This window comes from Ruditapes philippinarum, unplaced genomic scaffold (assembly GCF_026571515.1).
Source record: "Ruditapes philippinarum isolate M1 unplaced genomic scaffold, ASM2657151v2 ctg1493_1_1_1_1, whole genome shotgun sequence".
NCBI classification, from domain to species: Eukaryota; Metazoa; Mollusca; class Bivalvia; order Venerida; family Veneridae; genus Ruditapes; species Ruditapes philippinarum.
In genome coordinates, this window is record NW_026857469.1 from 112,455 (window position 1) to 134,281 (window position 21,827).

At 34.1% G+C, this 21,827-nt stretch overlaps 1 protein-coding gene across 1 annotated transcript; it reads left to right on the forward strand.

Moving 5' to 3' along the window:
* The first annotated feature begins 116 nt into the window (after window positions 1-116).
* Window positions 117-1,936, forward strand: LOC132749858 (probable G-protein coupled receptor 21). Its single transcript, XM_060739770.1, has 2 exons — window positions 117-1,065; window positions 1,559-1,936. The coding sequence occupies exons 1-2, from the start codon at window positions 376-378 to the stop codon at window positions 1,868-1,870; spliced, it is 1,002 nt and encodes a 333-aa protein (XP_060595753.1). The 5' UTR covers window positions 117-375; the 3' UTR covers window positions 1,871-1,936.
* Window positions 1,937-21,827: the final 19,891 nt, after the last annotated feature.

The following is a 21,827-nucleotide window of genomic DNA, read 5'->3' on the forward strand; positions in this document are numbered from 1 at the left end:
AAAGGGAAAGCAACAACACTAATACAAGGTATTGGGGAATGTGAGAGTTTCTGCGGGAGAGGATTACCAATGAGCAAATACAGTTAATGTCTGATTAGGTATTAAAGAGCAAAGCTCTGCGCTGAAGAAGATATTGGATATTTTACACGACAGTTGACGACAATAACTGTGCTTTTATATAATTTTACTCGTGCCCAAAGGAATTGCAATATCTAAGGATTTGAATTATAAGAATAGATCTAATTGGATGTATTAGAATTCAATATTTTAAATGATAACATTTGACGTTTATCATAAACACTTGTCGTGTGTATTCATTATAATAATATATCATTTTTATATTAAAATTGCCTCTCTGATCTATTTTGTTTTAAAATGGTGACTAGCCTTAATCAAACATTTACATGTGAAGGGAATGACTATGAGCCAACTTGGAAGGATATATTTAAAGCATGTGTTATTGGCTGCGTGTCGCTCGGCATCATTGTTGGAAACATTTTTTCTGTGATAGTGTTCAACAACTCAAACAGTAGAAAATTATTTCTAAAGAAAGTTCGACTTACTATGAACTCTTTAATTTGTACAGACCTGAGTATGGGCCTGTTCATGTGTCCGTTCTGTATATATTCTGCTCTCTACAAATGTTGGCCGTACTCGGAAACTTTCTGTAAAATAGAGGCATTGTTCTTGTCCGCTTTATTTCATGAGTCAACATTGTCACTTGTTTTAATAGCCCTGGACAGATACTTCTCTGTCCACCATTATTTAAAATATAACAGTTTCATGACGTCACGGAAATACGTCATTGTTATCTTAGCCACGTGGACAATGACGTTTGGTGTTTATTCGATTGTGATATTTTTCGGGGAACAGTTCTATTTTGATGACATTGGGATAAACTGTGAACCTTATTATGAAAACCCAAACGTGACACTGAGTGTAATAGTAATATTTTACTTTATTCCCGCCTTGTTATTCTTATATAGTTACGGATCTATTTTTGCAGCTGCTAACCGGAAAGAGACCATTCGTGTATTCTCAAGAAATGCAAGACATGCTGAAAATGTAAGTATATTTTTACTTATAAATTTTGTATTATATTTGATTCTTTCTAGAATATTGGGAATACATTACAGATGAAACCTTTATTGTACTTTTATATTGCATTCTTAAAGTTTCCTTTAAATACGTTTTGCACTAACATCATTACATTTATTATATCATTGTTCTTTTAAAATACACTATCATTATATGTGCAAACTCTTTATTACACACTTGCTTTCCAATTTGAACACAAGTAGGTAGTTATACCTCAAAAGCAAAGGATCTCCAAATCGGTAAGGAATCAAAAGGACAACCGGAATAATCGAGAAAAAAAATCCAATTCATTCCGTTCTTTATGATTTAGATAGAAAAAGTGTAACGAAATAATTCAATTTTGTTTTATTTTGAGTGGAGAAAACAAAGTCAAGTGAAACAATAAACCAGAAACACTTGTCGTTCATTAAAGATAATAAAGGTAATAAAGGTCTAAAAACTTGCTGTATTATCTTTTCAGAGTAACCTTGCAGTTTCTCAGATTTTACGTACTTCAAAATACTTGGCGGCCATCACGGCGGGTTTCTTTGTTGCCGTTACACCTTGGACAATCTGTACATTGACAATCGCATTGACCCAGATAAAGCTAAATGAGGACATAGACTTTGCAGTGACGTGGATTGCCATTAGTAACAGCTTTTGGAACGTGGTTATTTATAGCGTTATGAACCGGAAGTTCAGGTATATTGCAAGGACATTTGTCGTTCCTACACGGAAACATCGACAAGTATGGACTTTAAGTCATCGTTGTCAATGTATGTGTTTGGTATAGATACTGCAGGCTTGCTATTAAGTATTAAAAATATTGAAAACTTTACAACTACGTTAGAAACTTGTTTATGCACTAAAAGCTTTTAGAACAAATGACTAAATTAATTAAACGGTGAAGTTTTCAAAATCTGCGTCACTCCAGTACAACCTGAGCAAGGTTTTCTATCCTTACTTTATTTTAATTATTTAGTTATGTTTCCAGTTTCAAGTTGTTTTTTTTTTCAACTTGACCCATATGGGCATCAATTTTGTAAACAGCAAATTTGACAAACAAATGAGCATTTACAACAAAATAATACAAATGTGTAAATACAACTTGTAGACGAACTAATTTGCATGATAAATTCAAAAATAAGACTAGAAATACTTATGAATGACTTATAGAGATGAGAGAGACTAATAAGAGATAAAGTACTAGTAACATAATGCAACCGCACCATGAAAATTCCTGACCAAAATCACAAATGAAGTGACGAAAAAAAACACGGAAGGATTCGGATCCTTTCATTTCCGAACATCAGATGATTTTTAATTTAAAGTTAACCAACCCCGGATTTGAACCTTGATTGCAAGTTTCCTCCTGGTTTAACTGAAACAATGAGATCACACTTTTTTCATGCACATACATGTATAAGCAAATAATGAAGTGTAGTTTGTAATGCATGCTATGAGTTAAATTAACATTCTGTTTTTTGGTTGGGTATTTTTTCCCCTTTTTTACATATCTGTAAGCGCTCCAATGCATACTTCGTTTTAATTTTCTACATTTTATAAAAGTTTCGTTCATTTCTGACAAGCAGCTATTTTCTTTAACAACACGTCAAAGATGCCGACAATTCTTACAGCCTCGTTTTGTCTCGCGAGACCAAATATCAGACAGTCACATGATTGCCAGAGACATACAGAGTTGTCGAACATTGATCATATATCAGGATGCCGCAGTACTGTATCAGTGTCTCAAAATGTTCAAATAAATTTCTATACACATGATTTTGCAGCCGATTCACAGCCAAGTGATGCTTAAGTAACAGAAGACACAGGTGACTTTTAAGGATTGCTATGAAAATTTTGAAACACTTAATTTGGTATTATCATGTTCACTGTCGAGGATATGAAAACAGTCCTTTTTACAAAATGATGTCATGGATATAAGAAGCCAATTATACTGTGCTCCTCTTAATTCACGGTACTTAACACTTTGAAACCAGGAAGAATACAACAAATGAAACTTATGGTACAAAAATTACCATAAGCTATAACATTTAGGTATGTTCTGCTGTATGACAAAGCAAACAACAATATATTCAGTGAAAGTCAATTTTAATGGACCAAACGTAGACCATATGTCGGTCATTTTGAAAAATGTGTGTCATCATTTAAATCGCGGTAATGGTGTTACATTTCAGTTGGGTTTCTTTTTTTTTCTTTTTTTCAGTTAAAATTTCTCATGTTATTTTGCGCGATTTTAAATATTAAAACTACCCTCACTTTGAATGGCAAAATTAATTTTTTCAACAAACAAGAACATTTAGAAAATGATGATTGTTTCAGACGTAAGCACAAATTTAATGGACTATTGATGCTTTTTGCAGAAATTTGTAAAATGTTGTTCTGTTTCACGTAAAAATCTAGAGATTTAAAATATTTTGCACAAAAACTTTGTTGTTAAGGTGTATGAATAAAATATGTCAATTCAGATCATTTTTTAACACTGGTCACATGATATTTATAGAGGGTGTTCGTTGCCAAAATTTCAGACATGTAAAGTGTTCGTTTTGAAAACTACTTTTGAAAATGCAAACGTGCATGTCTAGTTTTTTATTATATTCGTGCACAGCAAATAATATGCCTCTTAATCCAATCTTTTAATTGAAGGCACCCGCTTTTAAATAACAAGTTTACATGTAGATCTTAACAACTGACTTAACATGAAAAAACAGCAATAAATTTACAAGTTTGTATCTTCCATTGCATATAATACATAAACATGTTTGCACGCTTACCATGCTTATAGATATCTAACCGTATCTGAGATATATAAATGAAATGTAAAACTCGAGTACAGAAAATAGAGTTTAAGAAAACGTGTTTCCAGTTGTAGAACTGCAACAGTACGTTTACACAGTAACATGTTTAAAATAACAAAAGTAGATTTACAAAGTTAAACGATTTTAAGTCATGCATGACGCCCCGGCCCTCTTTGAGTATTTAGAAACTTCTGTTGCGGGAATGTACGGACAGGTATAAAACCCGGCGCCTGTCTCCTATTTCTCAATAAAGTTAATTAAGGAAAACACGGCGTCCCTTCTAACTTTTTTTTTTGTTTTATATAAAAAATAAATAACGTTGGTATCAAATGAAAGATCCATAAGCTTTCTATGAATGCTTCAGAAATAAAAATGAATTAAATAGAAGTATTAGAATTTTTGTTTCAAAATTTATCTTTTTTCCTCTGAAAATCACACTCTCAAATTCGGTAAGAAAAACACGGCGTCCCATCCAAATTTTTCTTTTTAATTTCGTAATCAATTTTGATAGTTTTGGATTGAAATAAAACTGTGCTTCATAAGTTTTATAGTCTATAATTATTTAATGCCTAAAAATAAAAATGAATTAAGGAGAAGTATTAAAATTTTCGTTTTAAAGTTTATCAGGTTACTTTCTGAAAACCACACTCTGAAATTAAGTAAGAAAAACACGGCGCCCCCTACTTACTTTTTTATTTATTGATCAATTTTAATAATTTTGGTGTCAAATGAAAGAATCCTTCATGACCTTTCTAGTGATGCCTTAAAAATAAAAAAAAATAATTACGTAGAAGTATCAAAATATTTTGTTTCAAACTTATCGTTGTCTTTTAATTCTCTCTCTCTTAAAACCACACTCATATATTCGGCAAGAAAATCACGGCGCTCCCTTTCGATTCTTTATAAATTAATCAATTTTCAAAATAGAAAATGAATATAGAATGAAAATTAAGACCATAAGCTTCAAGTATATTAAAAAAGTATTTATTTATACTGAAAATACCTTATTAAAGATTGCACATATGTGCTACGGATAAGTACTTTCTTGATTTCAAAAGGAAATCTCGGTGGCCGCTTTAAAATCCTATTTTTTTCAAATACTCTCATAATTTTTGTTTACATGAAATTTGTGCCAATACATTTTATACAAATATTGAATGGTTTTTAGATTATGGATAAAATTACTCGCTTGAAGTTGGTCATTTCCCCCTAAAAATTTCCAAATCGCCGATGTTTCTCATGAAAACACGAGGTTAAATAATAAGTTAGTGCATAAGTTATCTTAATTATTTTGTATTAAATAAATTTTCAAGTGATGAAGCTAGTGATAAAACTTTTGTAACAAATGCAACAAAAATATGTTAGGAAGAATGCGGCGTGTCTTCCTTCAGTTTTATTTAGAAATATAGGAGAGACGCCGGGTTTTATACCTGTCCGCAAAAGTTCGTAAATACTCAAAGAGGGGCGGGGCGTCATGCATGACTTAAAATCGTTGTAATCAACTTTTGTCATTTTAAACATGTTACTGTGTAAACGTACTCTTGTAGTTCTACAACTGGAAACACTTTTTCTTAAACTCTATTTTCAGTGTTCGAGTTTTGCATTTCAGTTGTATATCTCAGGTACAGATAGATATCAGATATATAAGTGCAAACTTGCATATGTATTGTATGCAATGGAAGATACAAACTTGTAAATTTGTTGTTGTTTTCCATGTTAGGTAAGTTGTTACAATCTATATGTAAATTGTTATATAAAGGCGGGAACCTTCAATTAAAATATTTGATTAAGACACATATTATGTGCTATGCACGGGTACAATGAAAATGGCAGGCATACAAGTTCGCATTTTCAAAAGTATTTTTTAAAAGGAACACACTTTACATGTCTGGAATTTTGGCAACGAATGCCCTCCATAGATATTATGCCATTACCGTGAAATAAATGATGCCGCGGAATAAGTGATTTTGAGTATATATAAAATGTAGGATTAAATATTGATGAATATGAGTATAACATATTAATAATTTAATTAAATTTGTAAATAAAAATAAAACACCATATCATGTTTTCAAATATTTCATTTTATGACTGATAGGAATCTAAGATACCAAAATCCGTAAAAAGTTATCCATTTATTGTGGCTCATCATATTTTCAATTGAAAAATGTTGCAGGCTCGGTTTGATTGAGAATGCGTAAAGGCCTCAACAAATGGTAGGATTAATACAACACTTGCATTCAGACCATAATATTAATAATCAGATCCCATACAAAACATTTCTCCCAATTGGATCCCTTGCATACTCAGGTACGTATATTAACGTTAATATACGTACCTGGCATACTTTACACAGTATTATTACTGGAATAAGTATAAATGTTGTAATTTTTGATATCTACAAAAGAAAAAGGTAAATCAAACGTTTCAGCCATGGAAGGGGCATTTAGGACATAACCATGTCCTGAAATGAATGGAATAAATAAGCACCATAAAGTTCTGGAATTTAATTCATTACACACATTATCAGGGGATATTTTGGAAATATGTCGTCTGTCATCATCGGAGGTCTATACAACAAGAATTACAAATTAGAACGTGTCCTATCTTGTAAATCTAGTATTAAGTTTTCAGAATCATATGAAGATTTGGTTGTACATCTCAGTTTTAACAGTTTTAATTTGTGTTGTACTTTTAACATAATATACCGTTCATACCCTCTTTAAGGCTCTGAGCAGTCAATTTCAGTTTCTTTAATGTGAAATATTACACGAATACATTTTGTTCACATATTTTGCATTGCATTAGACTGTATACTGGTTTGCTAAACCTTTTTGCTCCGCATTCCGCACTGCAATGCAACATTTATTAAGAACAAATTTTTATACACTTTATACAAAACTATTTCTTTTACGAAAACAAATTTGAAAATACACTATGCACACATGAAGACTTGTTAGCTGTAAACTTATTGCACAACCTTATTACTATAGTTACAATACATTTTCTACGTTTTACCTTCTTACAACTGTTTCGGGTGAAAGTTATGTATAATTGGTTACAGATATGTGATGAATGTTGTAAATCAGCATTATTTGTAAGTTTGTGTGCACTGAATACGTTAAACACTTAAATATGTTGGATGGTGTAAATGATGATCATATTTGATAAAAAAAAAAACATCTATTCATAGAAACACGTTACGATATCGACATAAATCTGACAACACAGTTCTGTAACAATGTCGATGTTCAACACCATTGGCAGAGTATACTAACACATACATCAATTATCTTTAGAAATAATGAAACACCTTGTTAATAAAGATTTAGTTGTAAATATGAATTATTTTAAGATTTATAGTCCCTCACGATAGCAACCTACTATTTTCTACTTTTCGTCTATTTCAGCTTTTCATTTTAGTTGTTTTGTACGGAAATAAATAAAATATAACAAGACCGCCTAAACTAAATTGAAATTGAAGAACTTTAAAATTAAAATGTTTCGACACTCAAGCAAAGCGTATACATGTACGAAATACCTTTGTAAATGAACTACATTCAAATAAAGTTGTTCTTAAGTTGTGTTAGAGCGAATCATGATATTCCACATTCATTGAATAATCCAAAGCACATTCCCTGACACTGGCCATTATTTTATAAGAAACTTATTTAATAGGATTATCAGCGGTTCATCTGTTAGCCTGTTGTAGTCTATTTATGCCCAGTGGTGGTAAGGGATTAGTGATGTGTTTTATAGAATTATTACACTTATTTACTAAGCCACACTTAGACTGATTGTGCTAATGTACAACTGTCTGTTTTCAATAATACGAACAAATGTACTTGAAATGTACAAGACATATTTGTATGTATACTCTTGATTTCAATGTTGTCTTCGCGACATGTTGACAACATTTGTTACATAAGTTATAAGGAAAGGAAAGAAAACAAGCCTGATGATAATAAATATATAAACAAATTTACAAATTAGAAAAAAATAAATAATGATATTATTAAACAATCTAGAAAATTATGTAGCATGAAATAAAATAATGTATCACAGCTATCATTTAAGCCTATGCAACAACTGAAGAAAGTTACACCTTCTGTTAAAGTAGAGGTGTAAGGTGCAAGTAATTTACCTAACGAAAAACAAGATAACAGAACGGGCGGTTGTGAAATGGCACCATAACCCGATATATTTGGTAAATTTAAGTCTGTAAGACAACGCAGGCCAATGCTAATATAAAAAAAATGGAACTAAATGTTTCAATTATTGGAACAAGCACTTGTTGCCTTATTTAAATTGTGACATTTGCAAAAAATGTATTTCTTTAGATCAGGTGTTCTAAGTTGACATACAAGTCGTGAGTGTTAGTGTGCAAATTAGTGTCCGTTATTACCATTATTGCAGCCAAAGAACGCAATATTAACGCATGTTTTCGGCTGATACATATAATTCGGATACTAATTTAATTTAATGACAGAGAAAATGGACGATTTCGCTTCATTACAAGGTACATTGATAGCATTTAAGATGAACTGTGTAGTCCAATACTGAGGTTTACAATTTGTTGTAATCATCCCCAGTCTAAGGCCAGTTAGAAACACTAAATCATGAATTAAATATTTTGCAGAGTGTTACGTCATGGGTTTATGAACGACATAAATATATATGTGCTCTAACTACGTTTATTATCTAAACTATTTTATATGATACATGTGTTTACATATCAGTGTCCGTGATGGTAGTATATTAAGATCTAGGGAACTCTCTATTATAAAGGAGCTGTACGCACCTAGAGTATCATGTTACAGTTTACTCATCATGCTACACAGAGGTCAACAAAATAATGTTTCATCCACTATGAAGCCAGCTGGACTATCTACTGAGGTCGCAAAACAAGGAATTTGGTTGACCAAAGTCAAACTTACGTTAAAGTTTCTAACTATTCATTTATATTGACATAATGCCAATTTAAGTCTAAATAGTGTGAGCACAGGTAAAAGTCAACATAGCTTTACATTTTGCCATAATTGTGTCCAATTTCATTTTTATGCAAAAATAATCAATTATCCAGTTGACCCACAAACACTCCTATAAATATTGTTCGGAATGTGTTGGTAACATTTAATTTTTAAAAAAGAATGGAAAGTCTTTTTATAATTTAGGTATTTTTTTATTTTCATTATCAATCATTGGTCAATCACCATAGCGATAGTCTCACTTATTCAGCTCAACTTGACATCGAAAAGCAAAATAAAATAAGCAAAATGTCGCATTAGCAAAGACAAAAGACGCTTTGAACGTTCATGATGCAATCATAAACAGTACACAGTACAAAAGCAAACTCTGAGGACCCACTGATTTAAAGGAATTCAATTTAAGCCGTGGAATCATATCGAAATGAAAATTGAGAATAAACGCAGTAATGATTGCTAGTTTCGATATAAAATGAAATAAATCAACTGACGCAGACGTAATTGTTCGACTACCGGATAATTATTTGCGTATCTTACTAAACTGATTTACACAGTTTTCCCAGTTTTGGCGTGAAAAAATGCATGATTTGCCATGCCTATACCCATCCCCTTCAAAAGACCTGTTAATCAAATATAATAATTATGACATCGCTTTGCTTATTGCTCTGCGCCTTGGACCCGATTATTATCATTTAATCCCTTCGATTTACAGCTAAAAATAAATTCGGAATCTAGTATTCCTTCCGATTTTGACTATGAAAAGTCATATATTGGTTTCCCCGAGAATGCCCCCCACCGCTGGGAAGGCAGCATAAAAGACAATAAATTTATAGAAAAAAACATTAAGTACTTTTTACGAATTGTTATATCATAATATTATCATTTTAAAAGTATATTTCCGTAGGTTCTTTCCGACTTAGTAACTCGTGGCCACGACATAGTATCTCGTGGCCACGACTTAGCCATCTCGTGGCCACGACTTAGTAACTCGTGGCCATGACATAGTATCTCGTGGCCACGAGATAAATAAAAGCAGACACATGTCACCTTTGTGCCACCGTAACTAGTTCATCTTCACTTGCTGCATTTCTTGCTTGGACACCCTTTCATGCTTTGCATCAATGCTTTTCTTGTTATATTATGATATACCATTTGCTCGAAACATGTAACGGGCATTTTGAAAATTTTAGTCGATGGAGGTTTTTGTTTTGGTTAATTTACAAATGGATACATGTATTTCTTACCATTATTAGTTGTTGATATTTGTAGAAAAGGAGTAGCGTTATAGATGAAAAAGAAAATGTATATGCTTTGATATTTTTATAATCTAAAATTACTGACTACAGTAGTTACACAACAAACAGAACAATGTTGCACTACTGTCACGTCACATTACAAAGCTTGTAAGTCTTGCTTGTATTAGAATAACTTTACTTACCAGGTAGGAATCAGTGAAAACATTTCTTTTTAATATCTTGCCCCTCTCTCATGGACAGTGCATACGATAGGTATAATTATGCAAAAATGATTTACAAAACATCCGGAATAATGTACAATACTTAATCTAAATAGAAAATGACCTGTGCGTAGGAACGATTTGGTAAGGTATGTGTTATGAGCGCATTTTTTGCGTGTAGATTCTCAATTGCTGCAGATTGCAGTATATTTGTACTTATACGTAATGCGTTCAAGATTTTATCCTCAAAAATGTTACATGTATATCCAAATAGGAACCATGTCAAACAAGTAAGGGACTATGTTATAAATACATACTAATAAATTGTCAGAGAAGAAGAGAAGTATTTAGAACTTTTTTCACATTTTTTTTTTGTAAAGAAAGGGAACAAAATGGTTTACACGCCCAATTTTCAGTTATTCAAACGCCGGCTATAAATCTATAGCACCCTTTAATTAAAATCCTCCTTTGAATACATTAAAGTTTGTGAATCATGGTGTTTTGAACTGAATTCAAAATGTCATTTCTTTATCACACATTCTTGTAGTGAAACATATCTGTCCGTGACATTCTGAACACACATTTTGCATGCCTACTTCACGACGGAAATTGAAACCGTGAATGCTGGCAAAAAAACCCTGACAATTATTAACATGATAGTATAATATATCGTAAAACGTTGCGCAAGAGGCACAAAAAAGCTTGCATATGATGAAAGATTAAAATATCTATTTTCACTTCTTTACAGCTGATTTTTTATTTAAACAACTGCCAACAGAAGGTACCGAGACACTTCCTCATTATTATTCAAACATATTTATGCCGAGTTATTTTAAATCCATTCAGAAGTGTCAGACCAGAAATGACCATCAATGCATTTCTAAGATTTTATGTATGTGAGAGGGTACGTCGCAGGTCAAATGACTACGTTCAAGCTTTACTGGTAAAGGAAAACTTCAGTGCAGAATTTAACGCACCGACGTTTCGTAAGCTAGCTAGAACAGCTGGAACATGCAAACACAAAATGGTGAGGGGCAATTGGTTAGAAGTCAGCTATTTTAACCACTTCACACTTGACGCACCCGATGAAATCTTATCATGACTTTGGATGTACAAGTGTGAACGTGATATTTGAGCCGGAGATGTGATCCTAGCTTCCGATATATTCTCATCATATCCAACATATGTATGCAGTTATTCTAAAATCCATCCAGGAATAACAGAATTGCTGCCCGGGCACGACCATAAATACCCTTTTATCAAGTCTCAGTGTAACATTTTCAATTTACCTACAAACTTGGGATAAGACACCTTTACTCCATTTATGCAAAATTAATTTAAAATTCATCCATGAATAGCAGTTATGTGCTGCACAAAATCAGACAGACGGATGGACAGTTCAAATCTATATGATACTGTCCTTCAGTGTGACTGAGATGAATGAAAGAAGTAGCACAATTATAAATGAAAACTGTAGAGATTATTTTCTATATATTTTTAGAGTTATGTCCCTTGTCATATATATTATGCAAGTGCTAAGAGATAAACAAATGTACCCCTTTCAATTCAAAGGAGTATGAAATAGTGAAAAACAGAATCCCTAAAGAAGGCTCAACCCGGCAAAATTGTAAAATGTTGCAGGCTCGGTTAGATTGAGCCTGTTCATTGACGGTAATGGAAATTGCAAGTTACCGTCCACGCCCCCTAGCACCGGCTTAAGCAGAATTCAACATTTAAAAAAACATAAAGCATAATATTTTCACACAGAATTATTAATGTTCAAAAGAACATATTCATCATAATAAACAGAGCAGAACACAACAGATATTTCATTTTTTTTAATTTAAACTTGCACAAATAAATAAACATTGTCATATAGTTATTAACAAATTTAACAATATCATGTAAGATACACAATGATCAAATTAAAAAATGTCTTATAGATACCTAAAACATGTTTTCTCTGTAAATGTACATATATCACTTTTTTGTAAAGGTATATGTGGGTTATGTATTATAATCAAGTGAATTGTTTTGATGCTATTTCTTTATGTTATTGGAAGACTGAAAGGTAAATGTGAGATAATACCTGTATCATTTTATATTTCCTTTTTTTGTTGTTGCAAATATGTAAATGGGTTATGTTTACTAGTATACAGGTTAACTGTCTGTTGTTGTTTCTTTAAGGAGATTTGAAGACCTGATTGTATCAATCAGTACAAAGTACAATCAAAATAAGAACAGTGTTTTTGGAAAATATTAAGAATGAAAATAGTTAGCATGCTATAATAATGAGTAAATTTTGTCAGGAAATATTGATTATGTTACACTCAATCAAATAGTATTTATAAACATCCAAAGTTGATATATATTTTCTTCCTACAGTTAACAGAAAATAAGAAATACATTATAATGTTTCTAGCTATATATTTGACATAATATTATAGAGTTCATTATTGACAGCTAATTTAACAAGAGCTAGTTCAGTAGGACAGTAAACTCGACTATTCTTAGTGTTTGATTGTAAAAGAGCCTTGATAATGTAAAATTTTCTAAGTTCACAAAAGGGCCAATATTTTTTTCCAATTCTGTTACAGTTATTGGCCTTTGAGAGAGTTCTATCATGCTCTCAAAGAAGTGCATAAATTTCAGCTTGTTTCAAAGCCAGATGTCCATGGACTATGAAAATGTATGAGGTATTACAAAAACTTCATAAATCCAAGATGAAAAGGGGCATTATTCTGTCAAAATACTTGATAGTTACCTCCTTTTGTCTAGGGCATGATGGTGAACAAGTGTGCAAAGTTTGAATGCCATATGTCGATGGACTTTGATAATATATGAGGAGGTACACAAACTTTAACACAAGTGGTTATATACACTGACACCGACTCTTGGGTTACTAGGATAGCTCTACTTATTCTTATCAAATAGTCCAGCTTAAACTACATTACATTAAAAAATCCAATAGAACAGTTAAACAACAGGGCCAACCCAAGGGCTTTTATTTGAACAAACTTGGTAGACAACCATTTGAAGATGTTTTATGATAAATATCTAAGCTCTAGCATTTTGGGGTTTTTAAAATAAGATTTTTTTAAGTTTTTACTATACACATATAGGGAAAAAGTATACCCCACCCCCGTGCTTTTATTTGAACAAACTTGGTAGACACTCACTAGAAGATATTTTATGCTTACTATTTAAACTCTAGCTCTTTGGGTTTTTTAAAGAAGATTTTTGAAGGTTTTACTTTACACATACAAGGAAAATCAATGATCCCTGGGGTGGGGCCAATTTTAAGCCCAGGGCCCTTATTTGAATAAACTTGGTAGATACCCATTAGAAGATGTTTCATGCTAAATATCTTAGCTTAAGCTCTTTGTCTTTTTCAGAAGAATACTTTTGAAGTTTTTTCAATATACATAAAGGAAAAACCAATGACCCCCTTGTGCGGGGCTAATTTTGACCCCAGGGCTTTTATTTGAACAAACTTGGTAGACACCCACTAGAAGATGTTTCATGATTAATATCTAAGCTCTAGCTTTTTGGGTTTTTTTCAAAGAAGGTTTTTTAAGTTTTTACTAAGGAAAGTCAATGACCACTCGGGACGGGGCCAATTTTAACCCCAGGGCTTTTATTTAAACAAACATGGTAAACACTGACTAGACGATGTTTCATGCCAAAGATTTAAGCACCAGCTCTTTCGGTTTTTTAAAAGAATTTTTTCTTTCGGTTGCCATGGTAACCAGAGTTCTGAAAGGAAAAAATTCCTTGAAAAAAATTTTCAAAGGTGACCCCCAAAGAAACTTCCTCGTAAATTTTTGGATAAAATTTGGGCCCTTTAGGGGTTTTTTAATGAGATTTTTTAAAATTTAAAATTGTAGGACAAACCCCAGAAAAAAACCCGATCAAAAAAAGTGTGAAAAGGGTGTGCCCTTGCCCTTTGGGGGGTAGCAACCGGGAATGTAACTTGGGGATAGAAAACAAAAGCAACCGGGATGTTGTGCTCGGGCAAAATTGTGTAATGGTTGGATCATTTGTCCAAAGGGGTTAATTTTTAAAAATTTGAATTTCAGAAAAAGTTTTTTGGAGCAGCATCAAAGGGGTTAAGGAAAAAGACAAAACAAAGGGCAGACGGGAGGGACAGGGCCTTTCCCTTATAATCCCCCAATTTTGGCAAAAAGGGGTTTCCCAATTTTTAAAAAACCCTTTTCTTTTAATGTATAGAGGAAAGACTTTGAAAAATAGGGGTTTTTTTAAAACATTGGACCCTTTTATCCGGGCCCTTCCCTTGATGTATGATTTAAAAATTGTTGTGCCGGGAAATGGTGTCATAAGGGGTGATCATTTCTGCCAAGTTATTTTTAAAACATTAAAGGCATTTCACAAAAGAAATTTTTAAAAAATTGAAAAGTTTTCTTTTTAAAAGGGTTTTTTCCCCCAACCCAGTTTTTCCCAGAAAGAAAAGGGGGAAATTGTAATTTAAAAACCCTGAATTTGGGGGTAAATACCCAAAATTTATTTGCGCCTGAAACTCATCTCATTTTGAGGATCATTTTGTGCCAAATTAAATTTTAAAAATTTTTAAAAAAATTGTGTTTTAAAGAAATTAATAAGAACACGAAAAGTGTTACAGACAGATAGAGGACGAAAGGACAGACTAACAGACATAGGCCATTCATATAATCCCCATCCCGCTTTGCGAAGGGATTAAAAATCAGTAAAGGGCCATAACTTTGCCAAAAAGCCACTACCCTGTAGAGGAAACAAACCTCCCATCAAGCACTACAGCACTGATCATTGTAGATGAAGGCCACTTTCTCGCATAGTCGTACATATTACTTTTTTTAAGATTGGGGACTGGGCAGAGATGGCACATCTCGTAGAAAACAAAATCTTTTGGATAACTCTGTTAGTTTAGCATCAGGTGAAACTATGAGTCTTGGTTTCAATAGGGTGGCCCATGAAACTGCTCTTGTCAAAAACGAAAGAACATCTTCACTTGAAAAACTTTTTACACAATGAGTGATAGAGCTGTGAATGAGAAAAAGGCGGATACCCTACTAAATGAATGGCGCTCTGGAGTTTTGCATAACACTGTAAGTCATGAAAAAGTGCATCATTTCCAGTGCATGTCCCATGTTTTGCTTGGCTTCAAGAAGTATTTATATGGAACAGATCATAACAAGAAATGTCAAACAATTTCGAGCAGTTGCAGAAAGACCTATGTGACTGCTGGGAGGAAATTGTTAGCGTACGTAAGAGCCATGCGACGTCAATAAACGACAAAAGGTACGAGGAAATCCACAAGTACCGGGACATATTGTCTCAAATCAGTGATTTGATTCACGAAGGTACGAGTTGTACAAATTCCGTTGTAACGTGTAGCTCTACAGCCTCACGCAAGCGGAGGGCAGAACTGCGCCTCCGTCAGCTGAAAGAAAAACAAGAAACAGAGCGCAGAAGCGAGGAGGTTCGCCGGGAGCTCGAACTCCAGTCGGCTCGGCACGAGCTAGAACTAGCTGAGATGGAAGAAGATTCAGACCACAGAGGAGTGCTATCCTAACCTGATGAGCCAGCAACCGATGTTCGAGTTGAAAATTACGTAAATGACTTACCTGACAATACAATTAGTGAAAATCTTTGTGATAATATACCATCAAGACAAATTTATTCTCAAAACATTTATTGGTTTACCTAAGCCGGAGTTAATTTAATTTAGTGGGAATCCTGCTGATTATTGTAAATTCCTCAGCAATTTTGAAACCAATATCGAGGCTAGGGTAAGTGACAATACATTAAAATTAAATTATTTAATGCAATTATGTCAGGGTGAAGCAAATTATTGTATCAAAAATTGTGTAATTTTGTCTCCGGACGAAGGCTATTTAAGTGCTAAAAAATCCTTAAATCTAGGAACGGTAAACCACATTTAGTGGCCCGGTCCCATGTAGATAATTTAGTAAATGGCAGAGCCATAAAAAATAATGACGTAAAGGGTCTTATGAATCTGTCACTCCATATGGAGAAATGTCATATGACCTTGACACAGCTAGGTTTTATGTCCGATGTGAATAATACGGAAAACCTACGCAAAATAGTAAGGAGACTAGCACTTCACATTCGGTCCCAGTGGGTCGAACATGAAAGTAGTGACTAGAAACAAGAGGGCCAAGATGGCCCTAGATCACTCACCTGACCAATCAAACTCATCAGAGCAATTACTTAGGCAAGCATCCGGACCAAGTTTGATAACAATAGAATCAAAAATGTTACCTTTAGAGTGTTAACAAGGTTTTTCCATATTTGGGCAGTGTGACCTAGTTTTTGACCCCACACAACCCATATTCGAACTTGAGAGATGGCCCATGTTTGAACCTATTCGAGCAATTAACTAGACAGCATCCAGACAAAGTTTGATGACAATTGAGTCAAAAATGTGACCGCTAGAGTGTTAACAAGGTTTTTCCATATTTTGGCAGTGTGACCTAGTTTTTGACCCAAGATGACCCATATTCAAACTTAACTTAGAAGTCATCAAAACAAACATTCAGACCAATTTCCAGGATATTTGGATCAAAACTGTAGCAACTACAGTGTAAACAAGATTTTTCTATTTTTAGCTCCTGTGACCTAGTTTTTCATCCGAGATGACCGATGTTCTAACTCATCTGAGCAATTACCTAAACAAGCATCCTGAAAAAGTTTGATGATGATTGTGGCAAAAATGTGACTGCTAGAGTGTTAACGAACAAATGTGGACAGACGATGGAACAATTCCAAAGATCCCCAAAAAGCCAACCTGAAGCAGCTCAAAGGTTTGAGCTTAAAAAAGGCTAAACACAGCTAAAGTCGGAAATTGTGAAGAACTGTTCACAAAAGGGGGAATCTATTACTGGGCTTAGGGGACATAAAATCGTTTAACTGAACCCATACATATGAAGGCAATAATAACTTCAATAGAAATAAAATAATAATTTTACAAACGCAAGAAATAAGCATAATCGATCAACTGTCAAATAAAATCCGAACAGTTTTGATTCCTATGAAAACAAGTGATGAAAAAATTTCACAAATGAAACCCCTTTACTTCTGTGCGTATTTGTATTCTTAATCCTTGATTAGAAGCACACTACGAACCGCGAACTAAATCTTTAAGCAAATTTGAAGCCTTCCATGTTGACTCAAATTGAGATAATCTGGGTCCCAGAAGTGATATCAAATTTCAAAATCTTTAAAAACAAATCTTAAAAAATTTTTGATAAAAACAAGGACAATCTTGGAATATATTGATATCATCATGCATGTGGGAATGAAGATTTATCCTGCTACTGTCTATTTTATCAACTTTACTTAGATGTCGCTTTTCCTGCCTTTACCCCTGTGCTTTTCATAATCGACAGAAATCTCGCGGATTTTTTTTACAGTTTTGTCACAGGTAGATACACATTGTTTAGAATTTTTGGTTCTTTAGGCTTCAACTGTAGCAGTTTATTTCATTTGGACTTTCTTCATACTGCTTTAGTTCTATGAGATTATGCTGGACTAGTTTTTTGTGTCTTTTTCACTTTAAAGTGACCCTCTGGGGGAATCTTTCTTCATTTTACTTTTATTTGTTTGAACATTTCATTTTTAATGTCTTTTGATGCGCAAATCATCCAGGCAAAGAATAGTGCGGGACTATCAAAAGATGGCAAATTCAGATCTTTCGACAGCTTCCTTAAAAGCACGGTTTCATCATCCGGAGTATTTCCTCACTGCTTGACTCTGCAGGAAGCAAATCATCTCTTGGTACCGCGGTTATTTTGTCGCCATCATCAATTATGGGTGTGTCAACAGCAGTTGCTACAGGTATTATTTTGCCTTTGAGTACAGATACGGTCATTGTTGTTGAGTTAGGAAATATGAAAGGGGCCGATTTCTAGGTGTACACCGGTTCATACACTTTACAGGATGAACATGAACTTCAGATTTTGAGGAAACAAGTTAGAAAGACAAAATTGAGTAAAACATCTAAGTCTTCCGATTCTGTGAGAAATAAACCATGGTATCCCCATTCAAATTTACGTTTTGACTTTGTAAGTCAAAATATTTCTTTTGATAAATTAGATTTTAATCTATTTAGTGCTGGTGAGTTAGAAATTATCTCATCCAGTAGAATAGATAACAAGAGCTGTCAGTAGGACAGCAACGCTCGACTATTCTTAGTGCTTGAAAGTAAAAAAAAATGCTTGATAGAGTTACCTCCTCCTGTTTACAGGTTGGGGTCATGATGTTGAACAAGTGTGCAAAGTCTCAAAGCCATATGTCAATGGACTTTGAAAATATTTGAACTATTACAAAAACTTTAACGTAAATTCTAAGTCGAAAAAGGGACATAATTCTGTCAAAATGCTTGATAGAGTTACTTCCTCCTGTTTACAGGTTGGGGTCATGATGTTGAACAAGTGTGCAAAGTTTCAAAGCCATATGTCAATGGACTTTGAAAATATTTGAACTATTACAAAAACTTTAACGTAAATTCTAAGTCGAAAAAGGGGCATAATTCTGTCAAAATGCTTGATAGAGTTACCTCCTCCTGTCTACAGGTTGGGGTCATGATGGTGAATAAGTGTGCAAAGTTTCAAAGCCATATGTCTATGGACTTTGAAAATATTTGAACTATTACAAAAACTTTAACGTAAATTCTAAGTCGAAAAAGGGGCATAATTCTGTCAAAATGCTTGATCGAGTTACCTTCTCCTGTCTACAGGTTGGGGTCATGATGGTGAACAAGTGTGCAAAGTTTCAAAGCCATATGTCAATGGACTTTGAAAATATTTGAACTATTACAAAAACTTTAACATAAGTGGTTACGCCGACGCGGACGCCGACGCTCGGGTGACTGCAATAGCTCTACTTATTCTTATCGAAAGAGTGAGCTAAAAATGAAAAAGAAGGAAAATTAAACCTTTTTTAAAAAATTGATGTATTTTGAATAGTTAACATTATAGAATTTTCTGTTATTAAAATTTCCCCCTTTATGAACTGTGTTAAAGAAATCTCCAGAAAACAGAAATTTCTGATTCAGACTCTCCTGCAATAAAGATATTTTTACTAAGGAATTACGGCAATCATCTTTCGATTTGGGTAGTTCAGCATACCAAACGGTCCTGTGTCATTGTAAACTATGCAGTGACAATAAGCATGATAATGCTTATGCAAAGGGACATAAATAAACTTCCTGCTAAAACAACAAATCATGGACAGCATGCATGTTGTAAGTACACATAAGTGTATTGAATTCAAAGCAGAATGATTTTAATTTTAGAATTTCTTTTTTTTTTTAAATTGTACTTCCTTAATCATTAACCAAACTAGTGGTGTTTAATTTTTATAGCTGAAACTAATAGAAATAAATGTAAAGTCAACTTGTATTATTATTATTTTATTGTGTTAAAAAATGTCTATTTTAAACTTGTGCAGTTTTGAACATCAGAAACTGATTGATATAAAATTTATCTAATAATGATAGACTGTTTTACAACTAAATAATTTCTTGTGTGTCTTAGAACTATTTTTTCTATATTCAGCAAAAAACCAATTGAATGCTGTTCAACGGTCTACATTGAAAACTCAAAAGCCGATGCAAAAACTGTTAGAAGCAAAACTCCACAAAGATGATGAAATTGCGTTAAATCTCCTGAAAACAGTCTACCATATAGCCAAACAGGAAATACCAAAGGATGAAATGAGACCCATGGTAAACTATGCTTCCGTTCTTAGAGTAGACTTGTCAAAGGCGCCGAAAAACTGGTCACCTTTTTTAACAGCATTTCCCAAATGAAAAACAGTGTTTGGGGTCTATATAGGGCATTTTTTCACTGAGGCCTCAAAAAGGGGGGGAACAAAAAGCCGTCAAAACACGTCTATTTGAGGGAAAAGGTTAAAGATTACATGGATTGAAACGTGGTTTTAGTGACACTTTATTGTTAAATTGTGCATATATGGACATATTTTGGATTTTTCGAAATTGGTGTAGATGTACATGTATATTTTATCTTGTTTGATTAGTCACGAACGGCCTAAAAGAACGTGATACATACAGGGGTTATCCAACCCGCTTCAAGTACATTCAAGCAATTAAAGGATACTGATATAAACATATCAAAATTTATGTATTGTCGGTATAACATAATTGTTCAAGAATGTTGGTGCTGGTTTTATTATCAGAGACCGGTTTAATATGTTTAGATAATTGTTCTGATTTCAATAAAGCTGCGGTCTCACTTACTCCCAGCTGAGAACAGGACCATCCCGGTAAGTTCCCGGGATGATCCGGGGTGAAATTATTGTTGCGGTCACACTTACCCCGGCAGCACTACGGTAGTTCCCAACTAACCACCCAGGAAGCGCTCCGGATCATCCAGACAGAGCCCAGGTGAAGCTAGGGTTCATGCCGGTGCTTCCCCGGTTGTTCCCAGATGACGCCGGAAGAGCCCCGGTTGACCCAGGCAGAGCCCCGGTCGATCCAGGCAGAGCCCAGGACGATCCAGGCAGAGCCCCGGTAGAATCCCGGCGGATTGAAAACGCCCGAAAATGATAACATTGATACATAATTTTTATTTTATATAATATCTATTGTTCCAGAATAGTAATTCATGATGATTTTCTGAAAAATCCTTATGCCATACTGGATAGAAGGAAAATGGGAAGGGTTTTAACACAAACAAGTGCAATCATCGCAAATTGTCGTTATTCTTTTGAAATATTCCGGGCTTTGCCGGGGCTCTACCGGGATAAACCGTAGCTCGACCTTTATCCTCCGGAGCTCTGCTTGTAGTTACCGGGGCTCTATCGGCATATACCGGGGCTCTACCGTAGTTCTACCGGCTATATCATACCAAGGATAATTCCCGGTTTATGCCGGCAGAGCTGCGGTGCTTCCCCGGTATAACACCGGTCGTTCCCGGCAGAGCTAAGGATGAAGCCGGCAAAGCTATACCTTCCCGGATCATCCTGGTGATATTTAATATTTTATTCCATTCGGGGTCGAATGCCGGATGTTCCCGGATCATCCCGGACGTTGCCGGTAGTTTCGTATGTACTCGGGTTGTTCCCGGTCATTCCCCGGATCACCCCGGACGTCTACCGTGGCTCTGCCGGGATGAAAGTGAGACTGTTGCTTAAATCATGCCAACTGTCCAGCCCTGTGTTATTTTAGTGCGCTCTGGTCCCTGCCAAGACTTAGCGTTCCCTAGTAATTAATGATCCCCATATTTAGAAAATCAAATTTTACTTTTATTTTCTTAGAGGGTGCTTCCTGCATTTTGGTTGGTCAAAACTGTCCTTAGAAATAATAACTATATGCAAATGTAAGATTTGCCGCCTTTCAAAGGCACATTTGAACATAAGATTTCGGAATGTGAAGTACGAATTTTGTGTATTTTTTTTTATTAAGTTTCGGGCACAGATACCATTGTTCAGTAAGTTTATTTTTGTTTTTTA

Bases quoted from the DNA above. Each gene is read 5' to 3' on its own strand.
- LOC132749858 (XM_060739770.1), top strand. From the start codon at position 376: ATGGTGACTAGCCTTAATCAAACATTTACATGTGAAGGGAATGACTAT. The intron at 1,066-1,558 runs GTAAGTATATTT...TTATCTTTTCAG, and splicing joins ATGCAAGACATGCTGAAAAT to AGTAACCTTGCAGTTTCTCA.